Source organism: Plectropomus leopardus, chromosome 6 (assembly GCF_008729295.1).
Source record: "Plectropomus leopardus isolate mb chromosome 6, YSFRI_Pleo_2.0, whole genome shotgun sequence".
Taxonomy (NCBI): domain Eukaryota; kingdom Metazoa; phylum Chordata; class Actinopteri; order Perciformes; family Serranidae; genus Plectropomus; species Plectropomus leopardus.
Window position 1 is genome coordinate 34,678,768 of NC_056468.1, and position 22,468 is coordinate 34,701,235.

At 37.7% G+C, this 22,468-nt stretch overlaps 1 protein-coding gene across 2 annotated transcripts in view; it reads right to left on the bottom strand.

The window, feature by feature from the left end:
- Positions 1–22,468, bottom strand: part of bmp2k (BMP2 inducible kinase) — a 68,941-nt gene that overhangs the window by 36,397 nt on the left and 10,076 nt on the right. For both annotated transcript variants that reach the window (XM_042487821.1, XM_042487820.1), the window contains exons 2-3: positions 3,603–3,721; positions 732–837 (exon numbers count right to left, since the gene is read on the bottom strand). In XM_042487821.1, coding sequence (XP_042343755.1) covers positions 732–837; positions 3,603–3,721 — 225 coding nt within the window. The remainder of the gene's footprint in view (positions 1–731; positions 838–3,602; positions 3,722–22,468) is intronic.

Below are 22,468 nucleotides of genomic sequence, written 5' to 3' on the forward strand. Positions count from 1 at the left end.
ACAGCTTACTAGAATTTCTGTAAGTTTAAGTGTCCTTGTCTGGGGAAAAACAAAAAATAATTAATGTTGATGCATAATGAATAACACCAGACAATTGTTTCTCTATGGAATTTTAGGGATAATGCATATATACATTTTTTAAAAAGCAACATTGAAAAACTGATTTTGACCTTGATAACCAGCCTGAGAGCATCAGAGCATTTGGGTCAGCCCTAGTAACTACTGTCCATGGCCCCATAAATGACATGTATATAGTGGGCAAATGCTGGATTCTATCTTTTTTAACGAATGTGCACAATATTGTTGCAAATTCCCCCACTGTTGGGACTAATAAAGGATTATCTTATCTTATTAAGAATAGTGATGTGATAAACAAACACCTTGCTGTCATTTTGGTCCTTTGTAAATTTGAACTCTTAACACTTTGTATTTAAACCGTTGCACAGCAAATTCCCTTTTCTTATATGAAGACCAAAAATTGTACACCATCATTACCACAGTGTGCGACAACGACTAAAACATACATTACTTTCTCTACAAACATTTATTGTTTGAAACCACTCCTTAAGTTTGATTCCATCTTTTTTTATTTTGTCCCCAAATAATCCTACCTAACCCTGACCTGATTAAAATCAGAAGTCAGACATGAGAAAAAAGACATTTCAACGAAGCTGTATTAAATGAGTACAACACATCATGGTCATGTGATGGTTTCTGGTGTTATTACTCACCTTTACAGTACTCCATGAGGATCAGGACCTCCCACACGCTGTCCGACACAGCGTTGATTGTTGAGTCCAGGTATCCGACAATGTTCTTATGGCCTGACAGCTCCTTCTGCACACGGGATGAAAAGATGAAACTTCATCAGGACACAACGACGCACAAACATTAAATAAATATAGTTCTTACTAAACAAGCCTCAACAAAGACATTACCCGGGTAGCTACCGATACAATTACAAAGCATATACTGTGCAGATTGTGTGTTCACACTCTTTTGTCCTTTTCAGTTAGTGCTGATGAGTATTCGTGTCTGGACGTGTTGCTGCTATATTTGTTCAGCAGAGAGACTCCGCTGCTCAGTGTTCACAACGAAATATGAAAACTGGAGTCTGGAACAATGCTCTGCTGTTTTTGAATGCATTGTGTTATTAGCAAAACAATGAATGCAAAGTTCATAAAGGAGGAATAACAAGTCAGTCATGTTAGAGAAGTTAACCCTTTGAAACTTGAGCAAATTGGCAGCAACAAAAGAAGAAAAAAAACAAAAATTAGCAAGAGTATTAGAAAGAGAAAAAAACAAACAAAACAGAAACAATAACATGAAAAGAAGAATGCAAAAAATTGTAATTTTTTTAACATTAATTTTAAATATATAATTTCGATATTTAGAAATATAGTTTCATTGACATTTTGCCTAGATTTTTAAAAAATAAATTTCAATTTGATTGTAATTTAAAGGACATTTCTCGCCAAGTTGCTCATTGCCTTTTTTCCCATGTTTCTGAAGAACATCTAACCTATGAGCTCAATTAGTCTAAGGGTTTAAGCACTTGTAAAAGATGTCTGGATGAAAAAAAAACTTTGAAAAATTTTCCCATGATTTTTCCTTTTTTTTCTTTGACATTTTCCCCCAGCTTTAACAAAAAAGAACTCTCTCAACCTACGTATTTCTTGTAGCCTGTGAAACATACTCATCAAGTTGCTCAATGCCTTTTTTCTCATGTTTTTGACAGAAATCGCACCAATTTGCACAGGGTTCAAAGGTTTAAACACTTGTAAAATGCGTCTGAAAGCAGCACAAGGAAAGGGATTTCACTCCAGGTTTCCAAGTTTTAAATTACCCAAGATAAGAAGACAAGAAAAGAAACCGAAATAAACCAAGAATACATTACCTAAAGTTACAGACATAAAAATAAAAAACACCACAGTCAAGTTATCAAACTTTAAGATCACAAACTCAAACTCTGCCTCGTAAACAAGCTAAGACATTTGTTTATACCTCCTGGTTTAAAGCAGTGTAAATCTAGGGAAACAACATTTAAATATACAAACACACTGCCGTTGATTGCTTCCTCTGAAAACACATCCCAAAAAAAGGTTCCAGCTGAATTTGGTCCAGTCTCATCTTTGCCATCAAGCTACTGTGTGTGGCGAGAGCGCTTTTAGTTTTCTTTTGTGTCCCTACGCCACGCTGAGCTCTTAACTCCACTAATCTCTCTTAACTTGATTCATTCTCTGGATTAAAGCATCGCAATGTTTGTGCTTGTTGTTATTAAAACGCCGGCATGAAAAGAGACGTGCTGCGCTTGTAGAAACCGACACACCTACGGCCGACATCCTGACGGGCCAGAACCGTGTCGGCGTTTAAGGTCAGCTGTGTGGGTGAGTATTTCACAGCTGATGATGAGGCAAGCGAGCAGACACACAAAGCTGGCCAAACAGCTCAGAGTGAGCTGTTCACTGACACACCGGGGTCAAACGTTCAAGACGAGACATCTGCTGTTGTCCAAGTCGTGCACGTCCGCTGAGAGAATCCAACTTTGAATGACATAAAACACCTTAAATTATCTGCTGTAATCATGCGCGTGCCTGTTCTGTGTAATACATCAAAAGTGTTAGTCAATGGACCAGGTGCATTAACACAATGTCACCCAGCACACAGCCAAAAGGCTTTTTGCTCCTGCCAAACTGGAAATATTGGCAAACAGGACGTGTCGGGAAGATGGAATGAAGCCATTTATATGCACCAAGCTTTATGAGGGCAGGCGTCTTTATGAGGGCTTGTGTCTCGTTTCGAACAGGAGTTATGTCCTTAAATTAAATTCCTGATATCTGAGAATGCCCTCATGAAGTTTTCAGATAATGAGAAAAGTATCTTCAAATGCAAGTTAAGTCCTCTGTGCATAAAAGGTGAGAAAAGGCCGTTTTCCAGCCATGGATGGATTGGAACAAAAGGAAGCTAAAACCAGGTATTAGTTTGACACTGCAGCAGAACTAATGTTGGGTATCTTTTGGGTTTTTTTTTCAATACTAGTGCAGAAACAGTACTTTAAAAATGGTATCGGAGCCTTATAAGAGCCTGAACCATTACTTTTTTAAGCTGTGTTATACTCTCACTTGTGCAAATTTCCCTTGCAGGAAAAGTGTCTAATCTCACACACTACACCCTGCATCTGCACAACAAACTAATATCTAGGTATGTCCTGATATCATCTCAACGATCAGGCCAATCAAGGCTTTTTTGACTGATTAGGATCGCCTATATTGAGCTCATAAATAAATATTTTCCTTCTCTCCGCATACCGCCCAACGTGAAAGACCGCTTGCAATAAATGACAGTTAAAAACAGTGTTTATTTATGCTATTTTCCAAAGTTACGAGCACTCGTTTCAACTCAGTATGAGAGTCTCTTGCAGTTAACTATCGTCTCCAAGAAAGAATTTGATCAGGACACAATATTTGTAAAAATCAAAACTATTGTGCAATGAACACATTTAACTGAAAGCTCTTGCACGAAAGACGAGCAGAAAGACTGCAGCTGAGTTGAGAGATAACATCTGTAACTACCACAACCAAACACTGTGATGCTGCTCTCACCATGATAGTGATCTCTCTCTTGTACACATTTAGGTCCGGGACGTTGTTGACGTACATCCTTTTGAGAGCGCAGCGGACACCACTGTGCGTACGAGCCAGAAACACCACCGAGAAGCCCCCTGGAAAAACACAAGATGACACGTCAGCATCACGTCAGTACAGTTAAGTACATTTCACACATGAAAATCACATTACAGGGTGATGGTTATCAGGGATAAACGTAGAAAAACTGCTCACTAAACATTTACAATAAACTAGGCAATGCTCCTACGAGATTTGACTCTGCACATTTGAAAAACAGACTTATGTTCCTGCATTACAGCAGCAACTGCAAAGACATTTTAAGGTTAAGCATGTCACAAAGGAGCTTCTCAAAAACATGGTAAATCACACTTTACATTACAAACTCATTTTCCCCCTTATTTCCCACACAGATTGCCATTTATAGTTTAGACTGTGGGTGCTGTGAGGTGTGAATATGGCACAAAAAATAAGATCAAACATACTCAACATCTTTATTTAAATAAAAAAAAATCAAGGTTCAAACATCAGTCAGATAAAGTGTAATCGAGGATTTATTATCAACGGTCGCCAAGATATTTCGACAGCAGCTAACTGGTCTCATTTCAAGCCGGCTAAGCTCCTTTAGCTTTGCACTGGACCGACTCCAGCTCGGTGTAAGCCTCGAGTAAACGAAGCTATTTGCTTTGTAAAACCTAGCAAGGTTTAACAGGAATGAGATGTGAAGCTGAAATTGCACTGTGAGCGTGTTTTTAGGGAAGTTTCTGATGTGGGAGCAGAGTGTGTTGACAGGGACGAGGTGCTTCGCTGGCAGTAGCTGTTGTCACTGTCCTGCGAGCCTCTCTGGGTGAATGGACTCTAGCACAGCGATGGGACAGTCCCCAGTCTCATTAGGAGGGGATCACTGAGTCACAGAGCAGTGGGCATCAAAGTCCACCGACTGAGGAGGAGAAAGAAAGCATCGACAATGGCGCGCTTGTTGCCTAACAAGTTACCTTAGTTCAGCCGAAAAAACAGCGTGGATTTGAAGTGGAGGGGAGCAGAAGTGACCAGTGGACACAAAGGCACTCATTGAGAATGCTTACATGCACAAAATAGTCCATTTTTTTGCTCTTATTCCCAAAAAAACAATATTCCTACAGAAAAAGATTATTCCTGTTTACATGCAGCCGTGCAGTCATTCATCACGCTAAAATATGTGATGCCATATAACAGTTAGAGTTTATTTATATAGCACTTTTCATACAAGCAAAATTCTACCACAAAGCGCTTCATACAATAAAACCAAAAGATAAAAGATAAAAAATAAATAAATATTATATTAATCATAAATAAATAAATAAATAAAATACTCTTAATAGTTGATTTAAAAAAGGATAACATAACAAATATAAGATAAAAGTGTTAAAAATAATAAGATAATATAGCACCTAGTAAAAGAGGCTAAAATGTACAAAGAAAAAGTCAATAATAGTAATAGGGTGTATCGGTGTGCATGTAACTGTAGCCATCGAGGAGTCCATCAACACATAAAAAGTACAAATACTTCATGCAGGTTAAACCTGTGTGTCCCTGTGAGGACAGTAAACAGAGGATGACAGACCTGAAAATCAGCCAAAGCAAACATAAACAAACTGAAGTGTAGTGTTTGCTTGTGTGTAGTGACAACAGTGAGAGTTACTGTAGCAGGTGTTATCAGATTAGAAGGGGTGAGTGATGCCACTCTGCAGCACAGAGGGATAAACAAGCAGCTAATGAGACAAAAGACAACCTGTTAAAGCGGAGCTGCAGCTGAAATAAAGCCACGCAGAACACTTGATAGGAAAAATGAGAAACTGCTATGTAGCGCCAACAAAAGTGAGAGTATATCATGTTTGAGACTGGTTCAGTCTACTCTGTCTCATCATGTTTTTACACTCATTTCAGAGGACCTTGGAGATTTTAATGCCACTGATCCAAAGATTAACATTTATATTGTTGACAGTCACAAGGTCAAGGTTTGCTGCATATAGACAAATGATTAAAAATAGACAAGAAATATAATCCGCTGATGAGACAACAAGCAGCCTCAAAAAGGATAATGCTGGTGTTGCTGAAATGAATAACAAAAGCAGAAAACCCACTGCAAAGGGAAGAAAATACACAACCAGAAATGTGTCAGGGAATTCAAATATAATAATGGAAAATATATCACTGATGCAACCTGAGCAAATTGGTTTGATTACTCTAAAAACATGGCTCTCCTTGTTTGTTTGTTTGCTTCTTTGTTTTGGTTTAATTTATTTACCATTTTTCCCCATGTGTTTGCTTTATTTTTTTAGTCATTTTCATCCAAATATTTATTCATTATTTTCTTATTTTATGTGTGTGAGGTATTTGTAATTTTGAATATATTGCAAGTTAATAATTGTTGCTATTAGTGTTATTGCCCGTTATTGTCTTTATTTCTGCTGCAGTCTCTCTTAGGGGGGCAGGAGCGTAAGAGGCGAAAACATGGGGAAAAATGGAAGAATTCTTGGGTGCTCTGTGATTTTTTACGCCTAGCACTGTTTTTCCAATAAATAATAATAAAAAAAGAAAAAAAAAACATGGGAGAGGGCAATGAGAAACTGAACAAAATATTGCCCAAAAATTCACAAGAAATCTGTAAAAAAGTGACAAGATGATTGCCAAAAAAAGAAAAAGAAAAAGAAACAAACAAATTTTCAGATAATTTTCATGTCACCTTTTTCTAATTTCTTGCAATTTGCTGAACATTTCTTGCCAAGTTGCTCATTGAATTTTCCCCCATTTTTTAGCTTGCAAATAGCTTGTGATAAGCATCTGAAAATAATAACAGAATAAAAAGATTACATTTGCTGCATGTATAAATAAGGCTACCTAGATGCAGACTTGCTGCCATCTCCCAAAAAAGACGGAACTGAGATAGAAATTGTGCCAAGACAGAGTACAAGAGCCAAGGCTGTTTACGCCTCCTGGATGCTGTTCATCGATTTACCTTGGTCTGCCCGGTGCGCTAAGGTTAGCCTGATGGTCACTCCAAACTGCTGGGCAGAGCTTAAATTGATTTCCTGTAACAAAGCAGTTGAGTGCAAAGCTATCCAGAGACTTGTGGGGAGTGGGAGTGAACTTTGGGTCGAAAAATGAGTCATATGACATCGTCTTGTGAAAGAGCTTCTTTTAAAACAGCAGGATGGACTCATTTATGGAGACTTCTTCAAGATTAAACATATGAAGTGGTTGTGGAAGCATTTAGATGCAGAGCAAACGTACTAAACATGTATTTTATTTCTTTTCATTTCCTTTTATTTTTTATTTATTTTACCTTCTTTATTTGTGTTGTATTTAATTTTATTATTTGTGGTTTTATTGATAAAAAAATAAATTAGTAAAATATACTAATTACTTAAAAAAAAAAATCTAATTGGAAAAAAACTCTACACACGTGCTAAATTGTTAGTTTAGGCAATGAGCAACTTTGAAAGACATGGTCTAAAGGTTAGCAAAAAATTTCATAAAAAAATAATAATAATTAAATTATTAATTACATGCAAAAGAAGTAAAACAAACAAAAAATACATTTAAAAAGTGCTGAAATTAAAACAGATTTTTTGGTTATTGTCTTTCTCTCCACTGTGTTTTTGAGAGAAATAAAACCACTCTGCCCAGGTTTCAATGGGTCAAAAAGCTTGTGAAAGGTGTCAGAGTGCAGCATAAAAAAACTGATGCTAATCCAAGTTTCACAGGGTTAAATGCAGTTGGGTAGATTTATCTACAGCAATAAATCATATTCTATACGACCATCATGTGTTTGTAGCATGGCTGTCTTGTGAGAACTACGTCTCTCTAAAAAGCAGCCCCATTTTCCGCTTTGAGATGATGCTCATTCCAGCTGATCCAAGAGGGGCTTCAAAGAGTTTATTTAGCTTAAGACGGATGAGAATTTTCCTGAACACACAAAGAAACACTTCATCCTTCTGTTTATCACAAACACTCGAACGACAACAAGAGGGGTAAAAAATGATCTGCAAAAAAACGTCAAACGAATGTAGTGGAGTAAAAATTACAGTAATCGCCTCCAAAATGTAGAAGGATAAAAGTACACATTAGCATTAAACTGAAACACTCAAGTACAGCACTTGAGAGACTAGTTACATTCCACCTCTGATCATTCATGACGCAGAGTTTGCTTTATGATCCTGCCATATAAAAAAAGGCTACCTGTGAGTCATTTCAAGCACAAGCATTATGTTCTGCTTTGACACACAGATGTAGGATGCAGACATAGTAAAGATCAAACTTGAGGCCAGAAAGGAAGCAAGAAGACGTGGGGGGGCTGCATGGGATAGGTGACGGACTTTACAAGGCAAAATCCATTTGCTTGGGAAGCGGGCCAAAAGGCTGAAAAGAGCAGGCTGTTTAAGCATGCGTGGACAAGATACAAAAGAACTGCTAACCTTCGCACAAAAGCAGAACAAACTGGAGAGCTACACTTAACCTCCTAAAATTCACTCCCTCCGTGTTGCCTTAGAGCAGACGACATGACATTTTTCAGTCAGAGACTGCTGACATGTTAAAGTGATGTTAGATGATGTGCGCTGATTACAAGATTACTGCAGTCTGAGAGATGCAGGACTGCAGCGAATAATCTGCTCCTCTCTTAGATTCTCCAACAACAAACATCTTGTTATTGTCTACAATATTTGACAAAAACTCTCCCATGCATCTGGGACAGCTAACAACAAGGTCAGATTTAGACCCGCAAAAGAGTCAAAGTCATGTAGAGTGTGGACTACTTTCTTTATTTGGGGTGATTTTTTGGCTGATTTTTGTCATTTCATTTCGCTAATTTATTGTCTACCTCCAAGGAACAAGTACGCAGCGAGCAGAGAGAGACAGGAGGAAGGAACGGCTTGTAAAGCTATCGTATTTTGACATACGTCTCTGTGGTTTATTTCGACCGAACTAAAGTTGGTGATCATTAGAACGGTGAAATGACTAACCAAAACTGTTTTGTTAAGTTGTGTTTTTGTTTCTGTCAAGATTTAATGAAGTGTGTGTTATGGTGAGCAAAACTAGGGAACTATTAAAGTGTGCATCTGCTTATCTTTGGTACTGAAAAAAATACAACTATATGGAAGATCTCAACTTTATTATATTTATTTTCAAAAAGGAGACTTTTCACAAGTCACTTAAGTTTGAGTTATATCAAAACATTTGCTCAACTCCCCAAAAATCCTGTTTCCATTCCTTTTAGAGTCATTGTAATTGAGAATAATAATTCTGTAATACCGTATACCGTGATATCCTCAGAGACAGTAATCATACAATGAAAATCTTATACCATTACAACTCAGGCAATGAAAGCACTAAAATCAGGATTGATCGAGTAATTTGTAAAACCAAAACATGACGGTAATGCGGCACATCACGCTGTCGAGCCGCCCTTTAATCACCACAGGGGGGAATTCCATCATCATGACAGCCTTCGCCCAACCCTACATAAGACTTCACGAAACATATGCACACCCTGACTATGCATTTTTGGCAATCCTTCCTCTGATTACATGGCTGCAGCTGTTACCTGTCATTAGAAACAAACTTTTTCACCGATCCTGGCATCTCTGGAGAGGAGGTGGCTTTAGTAGAGTAAAGAAAAGAGAGAGGCCCGGGCCATCCGACCAAAACGCTTCATGTGCGCCTGCAGGCCTGCTCTGGGACTGACTGAAGCCATATGCTCCAGGATCAGATTCTCACTAAATCACCGCCCTGAGGCTTTTGTTGCCTCCCATGACTATGCCAGCCACGGAAGTGGTACACTATTGAGTGTATTATTCTCCTGAGTGGCTCTGGATGGGATGATCTACTTTAGAGAGGCTTTGTGCCCAGCATACCAACTTCCTGGATAAATAAGGCACCCCAAAAACAGAGCCGTCTGTAACTAACCAGCACTGACTACACAAAACACTAACGTGCTACGTCAAACAATGAGTGAAGGGGGCAAATACTGTCATAAGTACAGACTCAGAAAAACGATGACTGGGATTCTTGTGTAACAACACAACTGTTTCTCTAATGACGAGACTGAAACAGAAATAACAACAAGAAGCCCGACATCAATGACTTATGAAAAATTCATGAATGCAATACTCAAAAAAGCAGGGATTTTATTCCATTGATCTGTCAGATCACTTACTAAGTCATCTTGCTACGTGTGTTTCTCTGAAAACAAATCTTAATTCCATTCAAAAGCCACTGATGTCAAAACAGTACAAGCAGATCTCAACCCGCTTGGCTGAAAAACTTCAAAAAGATGTGAAAGACGTCCTCAAGTGCCGTCTATTGACTGTATCTCTGCCAACATAAACCACAGTGACTTTATAAACACACATCTATTTTCATATGTAAAGAGTGTAGGGCTGTGCAATATGATGAAATATATCGCCTGACGATAAGAAAAAGTCAATCGTTTCATATTATGCTTTAACGTTTATTTTGTTTACGTCAGCTAGCTACTTTGTTTGTAACTCTAGTTCATTCTGTATTTCAGTAGTTTACATTCGTTTAAAGAAGATTTCAAAATATTGAGGTATACATCGTGTGTTGCACAAGGCAGCATAAACGAGCCACGAGAGCTAAAAGGCAGTGACTCATTTTCGAAGAAATTAATCTGCACGTTTTTCCGTATATCATGAATCATCATCTTTCTCAAGTCCTCATACAGCATCATTGAGAAATCTTTAACTCACAAAGTCACAATGATTTTTGAGTGACACACCAGTTTTGTTAACCCCTTGAAAGCTGCGGAAAGTGGCTTGATTTCTTTCAAAAACGTGGTAAGAATGTAATGAGCAATTTGAGAAATGACCCAGAAAATAGTGAGAAATTAGTAAAAAGTAAAATTTTAAAAAAAAAAAAACAAAAAAAAACCCAAAAACCAACCGAAAATTTTTTTTGGGAAAACGGGAGAAAAAAGTTTAAAAAAAAAAAAAAAAATACAAAAGAATAGCTAATGTAAAAAACAAGAAAATTACCTAGAAAACGTACTTTTATAATGATTTTAAATTTGTAATTATTATCATTAGAAATATATCTTTTCCTTGGCTTTTTTTCCCTAGACACTTCTCCCTAGTGTTTAAAAGATAATTTTCTAAATCTATAAATTTCTTGCAATTTGTGGACCATTTCTTGCATTCTTGAGTTCCTGATTGCCTTCTACAACATGTTTTTGAAATATATCGCAACAAATTTCCTCGGGTTTGAAGTTCTAAATACTTGTGAAAGGCGTCTGAAAGCAGAGCAAGAAAAGTGATTCAAGGTTCAAAGGGTTAAAAGATGTCAAATCAGAAGATGATTTGCTCCAAATTTGAGCTACACGGACTGATAATACAGAGCAGCAAGGTTCTCGTGCACCGAAGTGTAACTGAACCCCTCCAGTGTGTTAAGCATTGCTGATGGACATGTCTAACTCCAGTACTCTGAGCCCATTAGTCACATCTCACTGTTATTGTACGTCCCCTCCTGCTCCTCCGATAGCTGTGGAGAGGAGACGGAGGCACTTCACCGTGAGGACACGGTCAGTTGTCAGTGACAGTTGAAAGGAAAACCCCCCGAATCCATCAGGCCAAGAAGAAAGAAGGAGGGGGCACTGACATTAGAGCCCTGTACTGAGCGAGGGCTGTAATTACTGGAGAATATTTCCCCGGCCCTGAATGCAGCGCTAGGGACCCTGACATCACTGCAAAGCCTGACTAACTAGGACAGTCACAGGCGGCCCACATGACAGCCTGTGGAAGAGGCTTGAAAGAGGATCTCGGCAGCGTTTGCGAAACAGATACTCAGCATGCCTTGTGATATAGGCAAGAAAAAAAAAAGACTTCAAAAGTGGCAGAGGAGTGTCTCAACAAGTGAGGATTAGAGGATTTAGTAACACGCAGCGAACAGAGATCATGCGTTTATAGTTTGTGCTCCGGCGCAGATGTTCTTCCTCTGAAGCATGATGTCATCTGTGATAACAGACCACGCTCTGACCGACAGTCTCTGCTCACATCTCTCTCTCTCGCTCTCTGCTGATTCCTCTCGTTTCAACCCAGAGCTTTTTTACTTAAGTTAGCGTGACATCTTGGCTTGTTAAAAAGCTACGAACTAAGAATGCAGTTCAATTCAAAGGGTCTCCTTCAGCTGCGGAGCTGCTTTTAAGAGGGGAGAATGCCATTTCTTTTGGAGCAGGCTTAGGTATTTCCTCCTGGAGGCCCCCATCCCCTGACATGAACCCACAACACTTCCCCTACAAGTCCTCACAGTTGTAAAGCTTCACGATAAGAGTAACAAGCTTACAACAAGATGTGGTTGCAGTGCATGACAAAAAGTGTGAAAAATAGGCCCTTTGGTAATTTTATTTAAGCTTGCATAAAGTCAAGTAAAAATGAATACTGGTGTGGCTTTTTTATTATGTGAATGATGAAACTGATCTACTTAAGTTGATGAGAAATCAGGTGAAAAGTAGGAGCTTGAGAAGCTATTCACTGTTTTCGGTGCCTCCTTTTGCCTGCAAATCTCATCTTGGCCTTCTTCCCCAACTTCCCCTCAAGTGAGTTTTATTTTACAAGAATTAAACTTGGAAAGTGACCCCCTTTTGGGTAAACTCTCTAAAGGCACACAAACCCTTCAAAGTTGTCTATTTGTCCAACAGTTGATTTGGCCTTCTTGTTAAAGATAGTGAGGCTAAGCTAATGAAATTAAAATGGACTATTTTCTGATACAGAAATGACCTTCTGATCATTCACTGTTATTAAATGATACATTAAATTATATATATATATGTACATACATACATACATATATATATAGCTGCTGTGTAAAATGTGTGTGTACATACATACATACATATATATATAGTTGCTGTGTAAAATCATGTTTTAGTCATGGCTTTTTAAAGTAAAAGTTGTGATGCTAAGATTATAAATTTACATTTTTAATGAAATAAAAAATTATAAATATTTTCTGACCCTCCCAAAAGCTACAAATATTTTTCCTTGAGTCTGCCTGAGTGAAAGAAATGCATGAAGTGTTCGTCCCACATGACTGTCGGAGGGACTTTTTTTGACAGGCCTGTGGTTTTGCATGCATGCATGTTTATTTTTTAATTGGCCAAAAATGTTTAGAGAGAGACAAAAAAATCACCACTGCAAGAAAAGAAAATTACTATTTTTTTTAAAGAAAAAAAAATCGCCTGAGGTTTTTACATAAAAAATGTCCCAACATTGTAAAGGGAAAAAAAAATTGCCCAAATTTTGAGAAGAACATAAACTTTTTCAGGGTTTGAAAGACATGTTTTCTTTCAAAGGTAGCATTTTTTTCCTACAAAAGGTCCAGGCTGAGCCCCAATGTTCTCAAATGCAAGAAACACCACTGGTTTGAACTAACTGCAGTTTATTCTTGCAATATGTTTTATTTCATTGTGGTTTTCGCCCACATTATTTACATTTTGTCAAATAAAATTGGATATTTGGTCGTTTCTTTTATGTGCAGACCTTGAACTAATGACTAAGCAGAAGTCCGGACCTAGTGTCTTGACCAGTTGGAAACCACTCCCCTACTGCGTTACAGGAAACAAAAAGTAAATAATAAATATCTTCTACATTGCTTCATTCTTCATGTGTTCTAACAGGTGCCATATTTCCACAATCAATGTCGGAAATGGATTTCCATCAACAGACTTCAAGGTCTTTCCCAGTTTGACTCGCTGTGCCAGCTGCTCTCACTAATTACCAATAATGACTTTTTGATCCCCGGCGCTTTAGCAAATCCTGTGAGATTTGGTATTATACAGGATAATTCGGAAAAGACTTTTGTTCTTTGGCTGGCTGATGTTGTCACAACCAAACATGCTGTTTGGCAACTGTGAAACTGGAGTTACAACAAGTCTGCAGAGCTGAAAGTAAAGGCATGTTTCAAAACGTAAAGGGAAACGCGTCTTGTCGGTTTCTTTTTGGACAAACATGGCAGACCATCCACCTCGAGGTTTTAGACATTCCTCAGGCACTGACAGACACATCAGTCTGCACTTTAGGCTGACGACTATCTGTTAAAAACGCTGCTGCTAAATCTGTTTCTCCTGAGTCCTCAAAACTTACACTGTAGCAACATTCAGAAAAGCATCAGTGGCATAGGCCGTCGGCCTAAAAATAGAGACGAACTTGCTTTTAGCGAGCAGTTGAGAGATTCTGCACGCTGTGATCCTTGAACACCACACCACCATGTCAGCTTCTCTGGACCTTTAAAGGCAGAAATCACGCTTCTTTTTTGGGGGACAGATGATCTCTAGAAATGGCCAAATTATTTTAATTTTTAATTCATAACAATGTACATGATTTATTACTAAGTATTTTATATTAAACATAAACAAAGATAACATTGTTTTTCATGCCTTTACAACAGTCAACCTACAAATAATGTCACTTAAGTTTCTTGTTCCAGTCAAGTCAGATATGCATGGTCATAGCAAAGAGATAACCAAGGTTGCTGCAGGTCGGATATTTTTAGACTTTTAGAGGTGAGGGTGGCGCTTTGCCAAAAAAAACAGAGGAGATAGTGGGATACTGCACGCATACTGGACTAAAAATGAATGAAAGGTGCACTCAGAGAGGGAAAACAGCTGAACACATCAATCTTTGACTGCACAGAGTCCAGTATGTGTCTTATATGTGTCTGTCAGTGCAAGATGGATGAAACTGTTGAGATAAGTTTGGTTCCTAGTGTTCGAAATTTACTTTTTGACTCACGGGCTGAGCGGACTAGTAGAGCCAAACATATTTTTCACCAGCCAAAATAATTTCATGCATACATATTTATTTTACTGGCCAAAATGTATGTATATTGAGTATGACTTTGCAGCAGCAAAACAATGTGTCATTTAATTTGTCTGTTTTAATTCATCTACTTCAGTCTTTATCTTATCTTTTAATTCATTCTTTTATTCTGCCCCGACCGTGTTTATTTCTTTTATTAGTACTATTATTTCTGTGTTTACGGCTAATATTCTTTGAATAATATTCTGTAATTGTTTCTCTCTTTGTGATTTGCTTCTGCTTTGCCTTGTTTGTCAACGCACTTTGTTTTTTAAAATAACATCATTATTATTATTATTTTTTTTTTATGAGGGATTATCACAGAGGTATCTGCTGAATAAGAATATTATGGAGGGTTTTTTTGTTTTGTTTTTGTTTTAATATTTTTTGGGGGGCTTTTTGGCCTTTACTAGACAGGATAGTTTTAGCGTGAGGGCGGAGAGAGAGGATGACATGCAGTAAAGACTCGAGGGTGAAATCGAGCCCTGTGACCGCTGCAATAACGACATAGCCTTTGTAAACGGGGTGCCCGCTCTGCCAGGTGGGCTACTGCTTGCCCCAATATTATGTTTGAGTTTGTTGATTCATTCAATTTTTAAAGAGAATTTTTAAAATGGGATTTTATTTTGATTAGAGTGTCTAATTATTAAAATGTGGTAATGACAGATGTATTTAAAGACATAAAACAAAAACAGAACCACAAAAACTCTTTCATAAGCAATATTCGTGGCCATCTGAGTATAAATTACTGAGTTTACAAGGTGCAATTTTGCACTTTGCTTAACAAAGCAGTGTAGATAGAAATTATGAAGTGCATCTGAATGCAACATAAAGTCCCCGTCAATCTGTGTCAAACTTTTTCTGACAGACAGATAACAGAGGACAGAAGCAGCGCAACCGTAAAAGACTCTCAGCATCATTTCTAATTGACTATTTTTGTACAGACATTTACTCGCCAGTGTTTCGCACATCCTTTTGAGATTTGCCAGCAAAATTTACCCACATATGGCAGATTTTTTTTTTCAAATATCCACCAAAAGAAATCAATATAGTTTTAAGGAAGCAAGATTTTTCAAAAGAGGAACCCCAGAAAAAGTAGATTTTGTGAAATATCAGTATGGTACCTGCTTCCTGCTCATGCTATTTACAGCTAAAAAGGGTTAATATATGTTTCTAAAAACATTTTAAGTGAGAAATAGGCATTGCAGATTAATAGATTAATGTTCAATCAGCACTGCCACGTTTTACCATTTGATCGGATTTCAATCTGAGATTTAGAGAGAGAGAAAGAAGAGCAGGTTAATCTCTTGATCAGCTATATACTCTTTGTGACCGTACAGGTGTCTGGCAATATGAAAATGCAGAAGTATAGCCTGCAGCTCAAGTAACAGCCTGAGAGTAAGCGAAACTCTGCAAAATGACGTAATGTATGTGGAAGAGAGATATCTAGTGTACCACATTTTATCTACACACACTCCCCACATTATTTTTGATAAAAAGCTGGTTAAAAAATGACAAAGTGTCTCTTTATAAATCTTTCTGGATTTTTCTGGATCTGCAGTCAAACTCTAATCAAAAGCTTTAAGTAGAATATCAGATTCCCTTCATCACACTTGGATGTACATCTGCTCTGTATTCATCACCACACTGCTCTTCCTCACAATGGAGAGGTCACTTTCAGCTGGCAAGTGCCTCGTACATCTGCTTAGTACCAGAGCAGAGTTTGAGCATGACAGCACTGTAAGAACAACCTCTGCCACTCGATTTTCTTTCCTATGCTAAAGTACTGTCCAAAATGTGTAAATGTGTCCATCACAAGCATAGCAATTCTGTTTTTTTGTAAGGTTTTTGACCTCTGGTGACACTATGAAGCAGTTTTTCACACAATTATGCACATGTGACAATGGTTTCACTGCAATGATCCAGAGGCAGCAAACATGCCAAAAAAATCAACAATGTGGCAAAAAAGGCACGGAAATAGGAAAGACTGCAAGCGAACAAACATGGATGTAAAGAAGCTGGGTTTCTTTTTTCTTGGTTTTTGCAAATGTTTTCAAGGAAAGAACTGCATTCAAATATTTACACACCGAATGTAAAAAACTTGTTTGTTTGCGAGAGAATTCCACGGGGCACCTTTAAGTAAAGGACATTCATTAAAATTTCAGCAGCATTTATGACAATCTGCTTTCCAGATTGCACAATATGTTGAGTGCCGTACTATGACAACTTTGCCTGTGAGAAAATCTGTCTGAAAGTGGCAGAAATATAAGCTATCAATCTGACCAGGTATTTAATGCCAGCTTTTAGTACTTGATACTTTACGATAACCAGCCGCGGGTTTTGTATATAATGAAATTTGGCCTGGTGGTGCTGCTACTAAAGAGGCAAAAAATATTTAGGATTCATCGTCTTTGACTCATAATCAGGGTTCCTACAGCTGAAGTGAAGTGCAATTTAAGACTTTTTAAGATTTTCAAGTTGCATTTTAGAAATTTAAGATCAATTTTACAAAAACTCTAACTTTAAAAAAAAAAAACTGTCATCATTTTTTTGTCATCTATTTATCATGGGCATTTTTGTTCATTTCTTTTATTGTTACATGAAACTGGCCTTTTTCAGGCAATACCTATTGTTTGTTAGCAGTTTTTTGGGGCAATTCTGTGTTTCTCACCCTGCATGTGGGACTCCACTGTCTTGAATACCATCACATGTAGTTTGAAAAAACTGGTTTTACCCTTGCCAGGAAATATTGGTTAAATTTTCATGGAAATTGCACTTCCTCGTGTCGTCCAGGGTAGTGACAGCTTGCCAGCAGACAGCTGATCCTCTGCTCTGAGCAGCACAGCCAGAAACTGAATCTGAGTGTTGTTGGTTCTGCTACCCTGATCTGCCTGACATTAATGGGTGAGGCATTCAGTGTTTTTTTAATAGATGTAGCCAATCATTTTACAATGTAACATCAGAAAAACTTCCCAAGACTTTTGAGAGATTTATTTAAGACATTTTTGATACAATTTCAGGCCTTATTTTTGATTAACACTTTGAAACCTGAGGAAATGGCTTGATTTTTTTCAGAAACAATAGAAGGCAATATGCAAAGAAAGAGGGAATGGCCCAAGAATTAGCAAGAAATTAGTAAAAAAAAAAAAAAAAAAAAAAGAAAAGAAAATTACGTGGAAACTGATGAAATAAGTGAATAAATAAATATATTTATTATAATTAAAAAAGGAAAAGAACTGGAAAAGTGCTTTAAAAGTTCTAATAATTATGTGATATAATTTTTCATATTTAATTATAATAATTTGCCATAAATATAGTTCTTCCTAGCTTCTTTCTTTATTGAAAAAAAACAAATAAAGTACTGTCATAGTAAGGGGTTTTTTTAGTAATGTTATAATTAAAAAAATCAAAGCACCATGCTTTGTGCTTTTATTTTAAAGGACTCAGTTTGTCTGTGGACTTTTTTTCCTGCTAGATTTTTTTCCTCTAGATTTTAAAAATTATTTTCTAAATCTACTAATTTTATGCAGTTTCTGGACCATTTCTTACCAAGCTGCTCATTGCCTTTTCCCAATGTTTTGAAAACAAAACACACCAATGTGCTCAGGTTTCAGAAGTTTAAATACTCACAATGTTGCTCCAGGTTTTTAAAAAGGTTAATGAATTTCAATTAATTATCAAAGACTTTTTCAGGATTCGTGGGAACCCTGCTCATATTCCAAGTATGAAAAATGCAAGTTTCATGGAAATTCAGATATTTGTTGGGTTTTTTTGTCTTTTATCGCAGTGTTTGTCGAGGGAAATTTGGTGCTTAAAGAAAGGTTACTGGCAAAAAGGTCGGTTGTTTCTCCATCTGCAATCTTGATATTCATTTTCAAAACTAACTTACGCTGAGTCAAAGACAGACAGGAGGACAGACAATATGATGAACAGTCTCTTGTACTGCTTGTTCTAGGTCAATATAAAGTCAGTTTAAACTTCACTGTAGACCAATGATGTTAAGAGTCTAAAAGAACAAACACAGGTCAAATCTACAAACACTCCTGTCTGAAGATTAAAGCACATTTGTAAGAGCAAGAAAGAAGGCAAACAGCAAAGCATCAGTCACAGTGAAGGAAATATTAAACAAAGAAAAGACAAAAGAAAAACTTTGAGAGTTGACTGTCAGCTCTGTTTTAACCGCCACAAATCGAACTCCCTATCTCTCCATAACACGCACTTTAATTCTGGTGTGCGCAGTAACTCCTGCCCAACAAGTGAGAACTGCAAACACCACTGCAGACACTTTGTCGTACGCCTCACAAAACTGTCAACCCGGACTGCAGCTCCCCCTCCTTATTCAGCTTTCACTCTTCCACTTTTGGGCCATGTGTAAAGCAGGAACACTTGGCTGCAATCAATCTAATTTCTTCCCCCTCTACTCAGGTGAATGATGCAAAGCACTTAAAAAGACAGATCAAAGTGTGTGAAGAAGTCTTTCTGAAGAGCAGGTCCATAAAAGGTAATATGAGGAGGTGCAGCGATGAGTGTACATGTTTTTTTCATTCTGGGCTGAGTGAGCTGGAAGGTTCTGGCAGACGGCTCTCATACATCTGAACAGTGTTTACAACTGAACCGACCGACACAAGTGGCTGCGCTTTGGAGGCTTTATGATGAAATTGGGAAAGAGACAGAGATGCTGCTGGATGAGGAGGATACATGAGGGTGAAAATATTACAACAACAAGGTCAGCTGTGATACCAAGATCAACATCATCATGAATAGGGCTGTGCGATACTTCGAATATATTGTCTGACGATAAAAAAAACGCCTGTCGTTTCATATTATGTGACATTGTTTATTTCATTTATGGCATCTGATTACACTTTGGTCAGTCTGTGTGGCTGAGGGGGTGTTTACACAATGCATGGCAACAACACAAACAAACATGGAGGAGCTGGAAAGTGATACAGAACGTGGGAATTCATCAAAAGACCAACGGGCCTAAAAACGAGGAGGAGCTTGATCCCACGTTTGGACGTGGTTTAGGTATGACAAGTCAGACACAGCACTAGGGATGTGTGACCAGGGCTTTTGCAGAGCTCCAATCGCAACTATTTAGTCATATTTAACGGCCACAGAGCACCAGTGGGACTTGGAAACCTTTGCAATACATGAACTGGAGAGCTGTTAGTTTGTTTACAGCTCGTAGTGAATGAATCCTTGAATACTGCAGCTACTGTTTAACTTTCTGCTAACATCCAACTGTTGACCAGAAACTGCACCGCAAAAACATCAACACCTACAGCCCAAGATGAGCCAGCTCTTTCAAAATAAAAGCACCATAGGTTGCATTTTGATTTATTTAATTACAACAATACTTTATTTAACTTTTCTATAACAGTACTTTATTCATCTGTATACTTTATTTTAACATTATAACTGCATGTTATTAAACTTTATTATAAAGGTAGTTTCTGTAGCTTAATTTTATGACAGTATTATTATTTATTATTTTAGTAGTTTACAGTAGTTTAGAGGAGATAATTTAAAATATCGGGATATATATTGTGCATCGCTATATAGCTTAACAATAACGTGATATTATTTTGAAGCCATATCGCCAAGCCCTGATAATGACATACAAAGGAAAAGGTGTTTGGCACATGGAGCAAAAAGGGGAATAAATAACAACAAAACAAAACAAATAACAATAACAAAACATTGGTATTGGCTATTGGCCCAGAATTTCACAATCAATGCATCCCTTGTCACAGGTCCAAGTGTAACTTAAACATGTAGAGGGTCCGTGTCGGTCAAATTTAATGTGACATGGTCAGTTCAGACTAAACAATGGGTCTTTAGGTATGTAGTGGAGTATATTAAGGGCCCATAGTTTACATGAACCTTGGGCTGAACAAAGAAGCTATGAAAACATCACCAAAAACTGATTAGACTGCACAGTTCCGGCTATGTATTCCCTGTGCTACTTTCTCAAGTAGACATGGAGGAGCCTTCACAACCTTCCTTTTAAATAAATTAAAACTTTCTCATTTTGAAATGCTGTTTCAAGTTTGCAATGCCGACGTACACTTATAATAAACTTGTTTACAGCTTGTTCAGACACGGTTCTATAAGTCTGAAAAAAAGTTTTCTTTTCCATAACAAACAGCATAATAACAACACACTGCAGACTGGAGTGGCACTTTGGCACTGACTTGTTTACATGACCCACAGTCATTAAGAGTGAGGCAATCATTCATCACTTCTGACTTGTCATCCAATCAAGTGTAGTCATGCTGGAGTTCAGTGAGCTCACGTAAGCCTATGATCACTTTCCAACCTGTACTTAGTCTCTCCGGAGAGACGACCTCGACCAGGACCTTGTCCACAAGTCGTGACAGCTCAAAAGCCTGAGCAATATATTGACATTTATAATCCTTTGCTTATAAGAGCAGTCATTTCAATGTTGACATCAAAATGACACATTTGCACACTGCTAGATGGGAACCTTTGACTGAAAAAGAACTTTAAGTCCACAACAAAACCCAAACATTTGACTAATGGCTCATTTATATTTCCTTTGCGAACTAAAATAGATACGTCTGTTTTAAACGTTAACATCACTGCCCTTAATGTTAGCATGAATACATCCAATAGGTGGCAATAGAGGGCGGAGTCGAGATTTTCACATAACAATACACGTGGCAACGGAGAAGGTTGTAATAATGTACCTTTTAACAGAGGTAGCGTTGTAGACAATGGTGATCTGTAAATAGGCCAATAAATACATTTTGACAACTTGGACTTACTGACCATGTGCAATGCCATTTTGTGTTATTCACAAGATGCTCCATACAAATTAAGTTCCATTTGATACCCTGACAAACATAAACTGCTCAAACTAAGAGATTAATAATGACAAAAAGATGTTAATTTCTCGAAGGTTAAATTGTATTGCTCTAGCCTAGAAAACAGTTGTGTTCATTTGAATGAAAACTGTTGTTATATACTTTTAGGAACTGTTGCAAAAAAAAAATAAGCAGCTTATGAACATCAGAGTGAAAAACAAAAAGATTTTTACAGGAAAAAAAATGCTTACTGACTTCCAGCTTTTTTAAAATTTCTTTGTCATCTCCTATGGTCGCATCACACTAGAACTACCCTGCACTCCCTCCACGATCTCCGGTGGTAAAGCTCCATATCCACAAGTTTCGGAAAATGTGCAAGAATATAGAAAAATTAACGCAGCTAAAGACAGAAGACTATCCGTGTCCTTATACATAGATATGTATAAATAAGCCCTTGCAAGACTACAGTCCTTTGTTTATCATTGTGAGGGATCGACAATGCCAATATTAGTGTATTTAGAAACAATTCATACAATCCTGTAGTACACTTATCAACAACTTCATCAAACTCCTGACACAAGTACACTTCAAAGATGAGTTGGGAAAACCTTGGGCTTCTCATGAACTCATCTGCGAGCATATTCATAAAAGTTGTCCTCATTCAAGGTCAGTACAACAAATTTCTTTCATAAAGAAAAAACACTAGAGGTACTATGATAACTCTTAGCACTATCTGGTTGAAATTGAATTTGGTAACTGTTAAGCCTGCTAAATTGAGTCCAAATGATACATGAGTCTCAAAATAACCCAAATTTGTCAAAACATTGATCAAAGACATAAAACCACAGTTCACTGAAGTAAAATGTTATGGTGGATTGCAACACAAATGTCTCTCTGTTTTGGCGGTCTCCACGTGACCAGAGTTCACTCCCACATTTGGCCGGACGCCCTCCTCAGATCGGGTGATGATGAATTTGGAGAAAATTATTCATTTGCAGTTTTACAAAGAGGGGAGGGGCGGCAACGCAGAGAGGCAGATACAGAAGGCCTCAATGAGCAAGCACAAAGGCAGCGATGCCCATCACGGGACCAAGTGCTGCGTCGTACCAGCATTCTTTCTAGGGTGCTAGAATAAGACAACAAAGGGGCACAATGCGCCTATTCA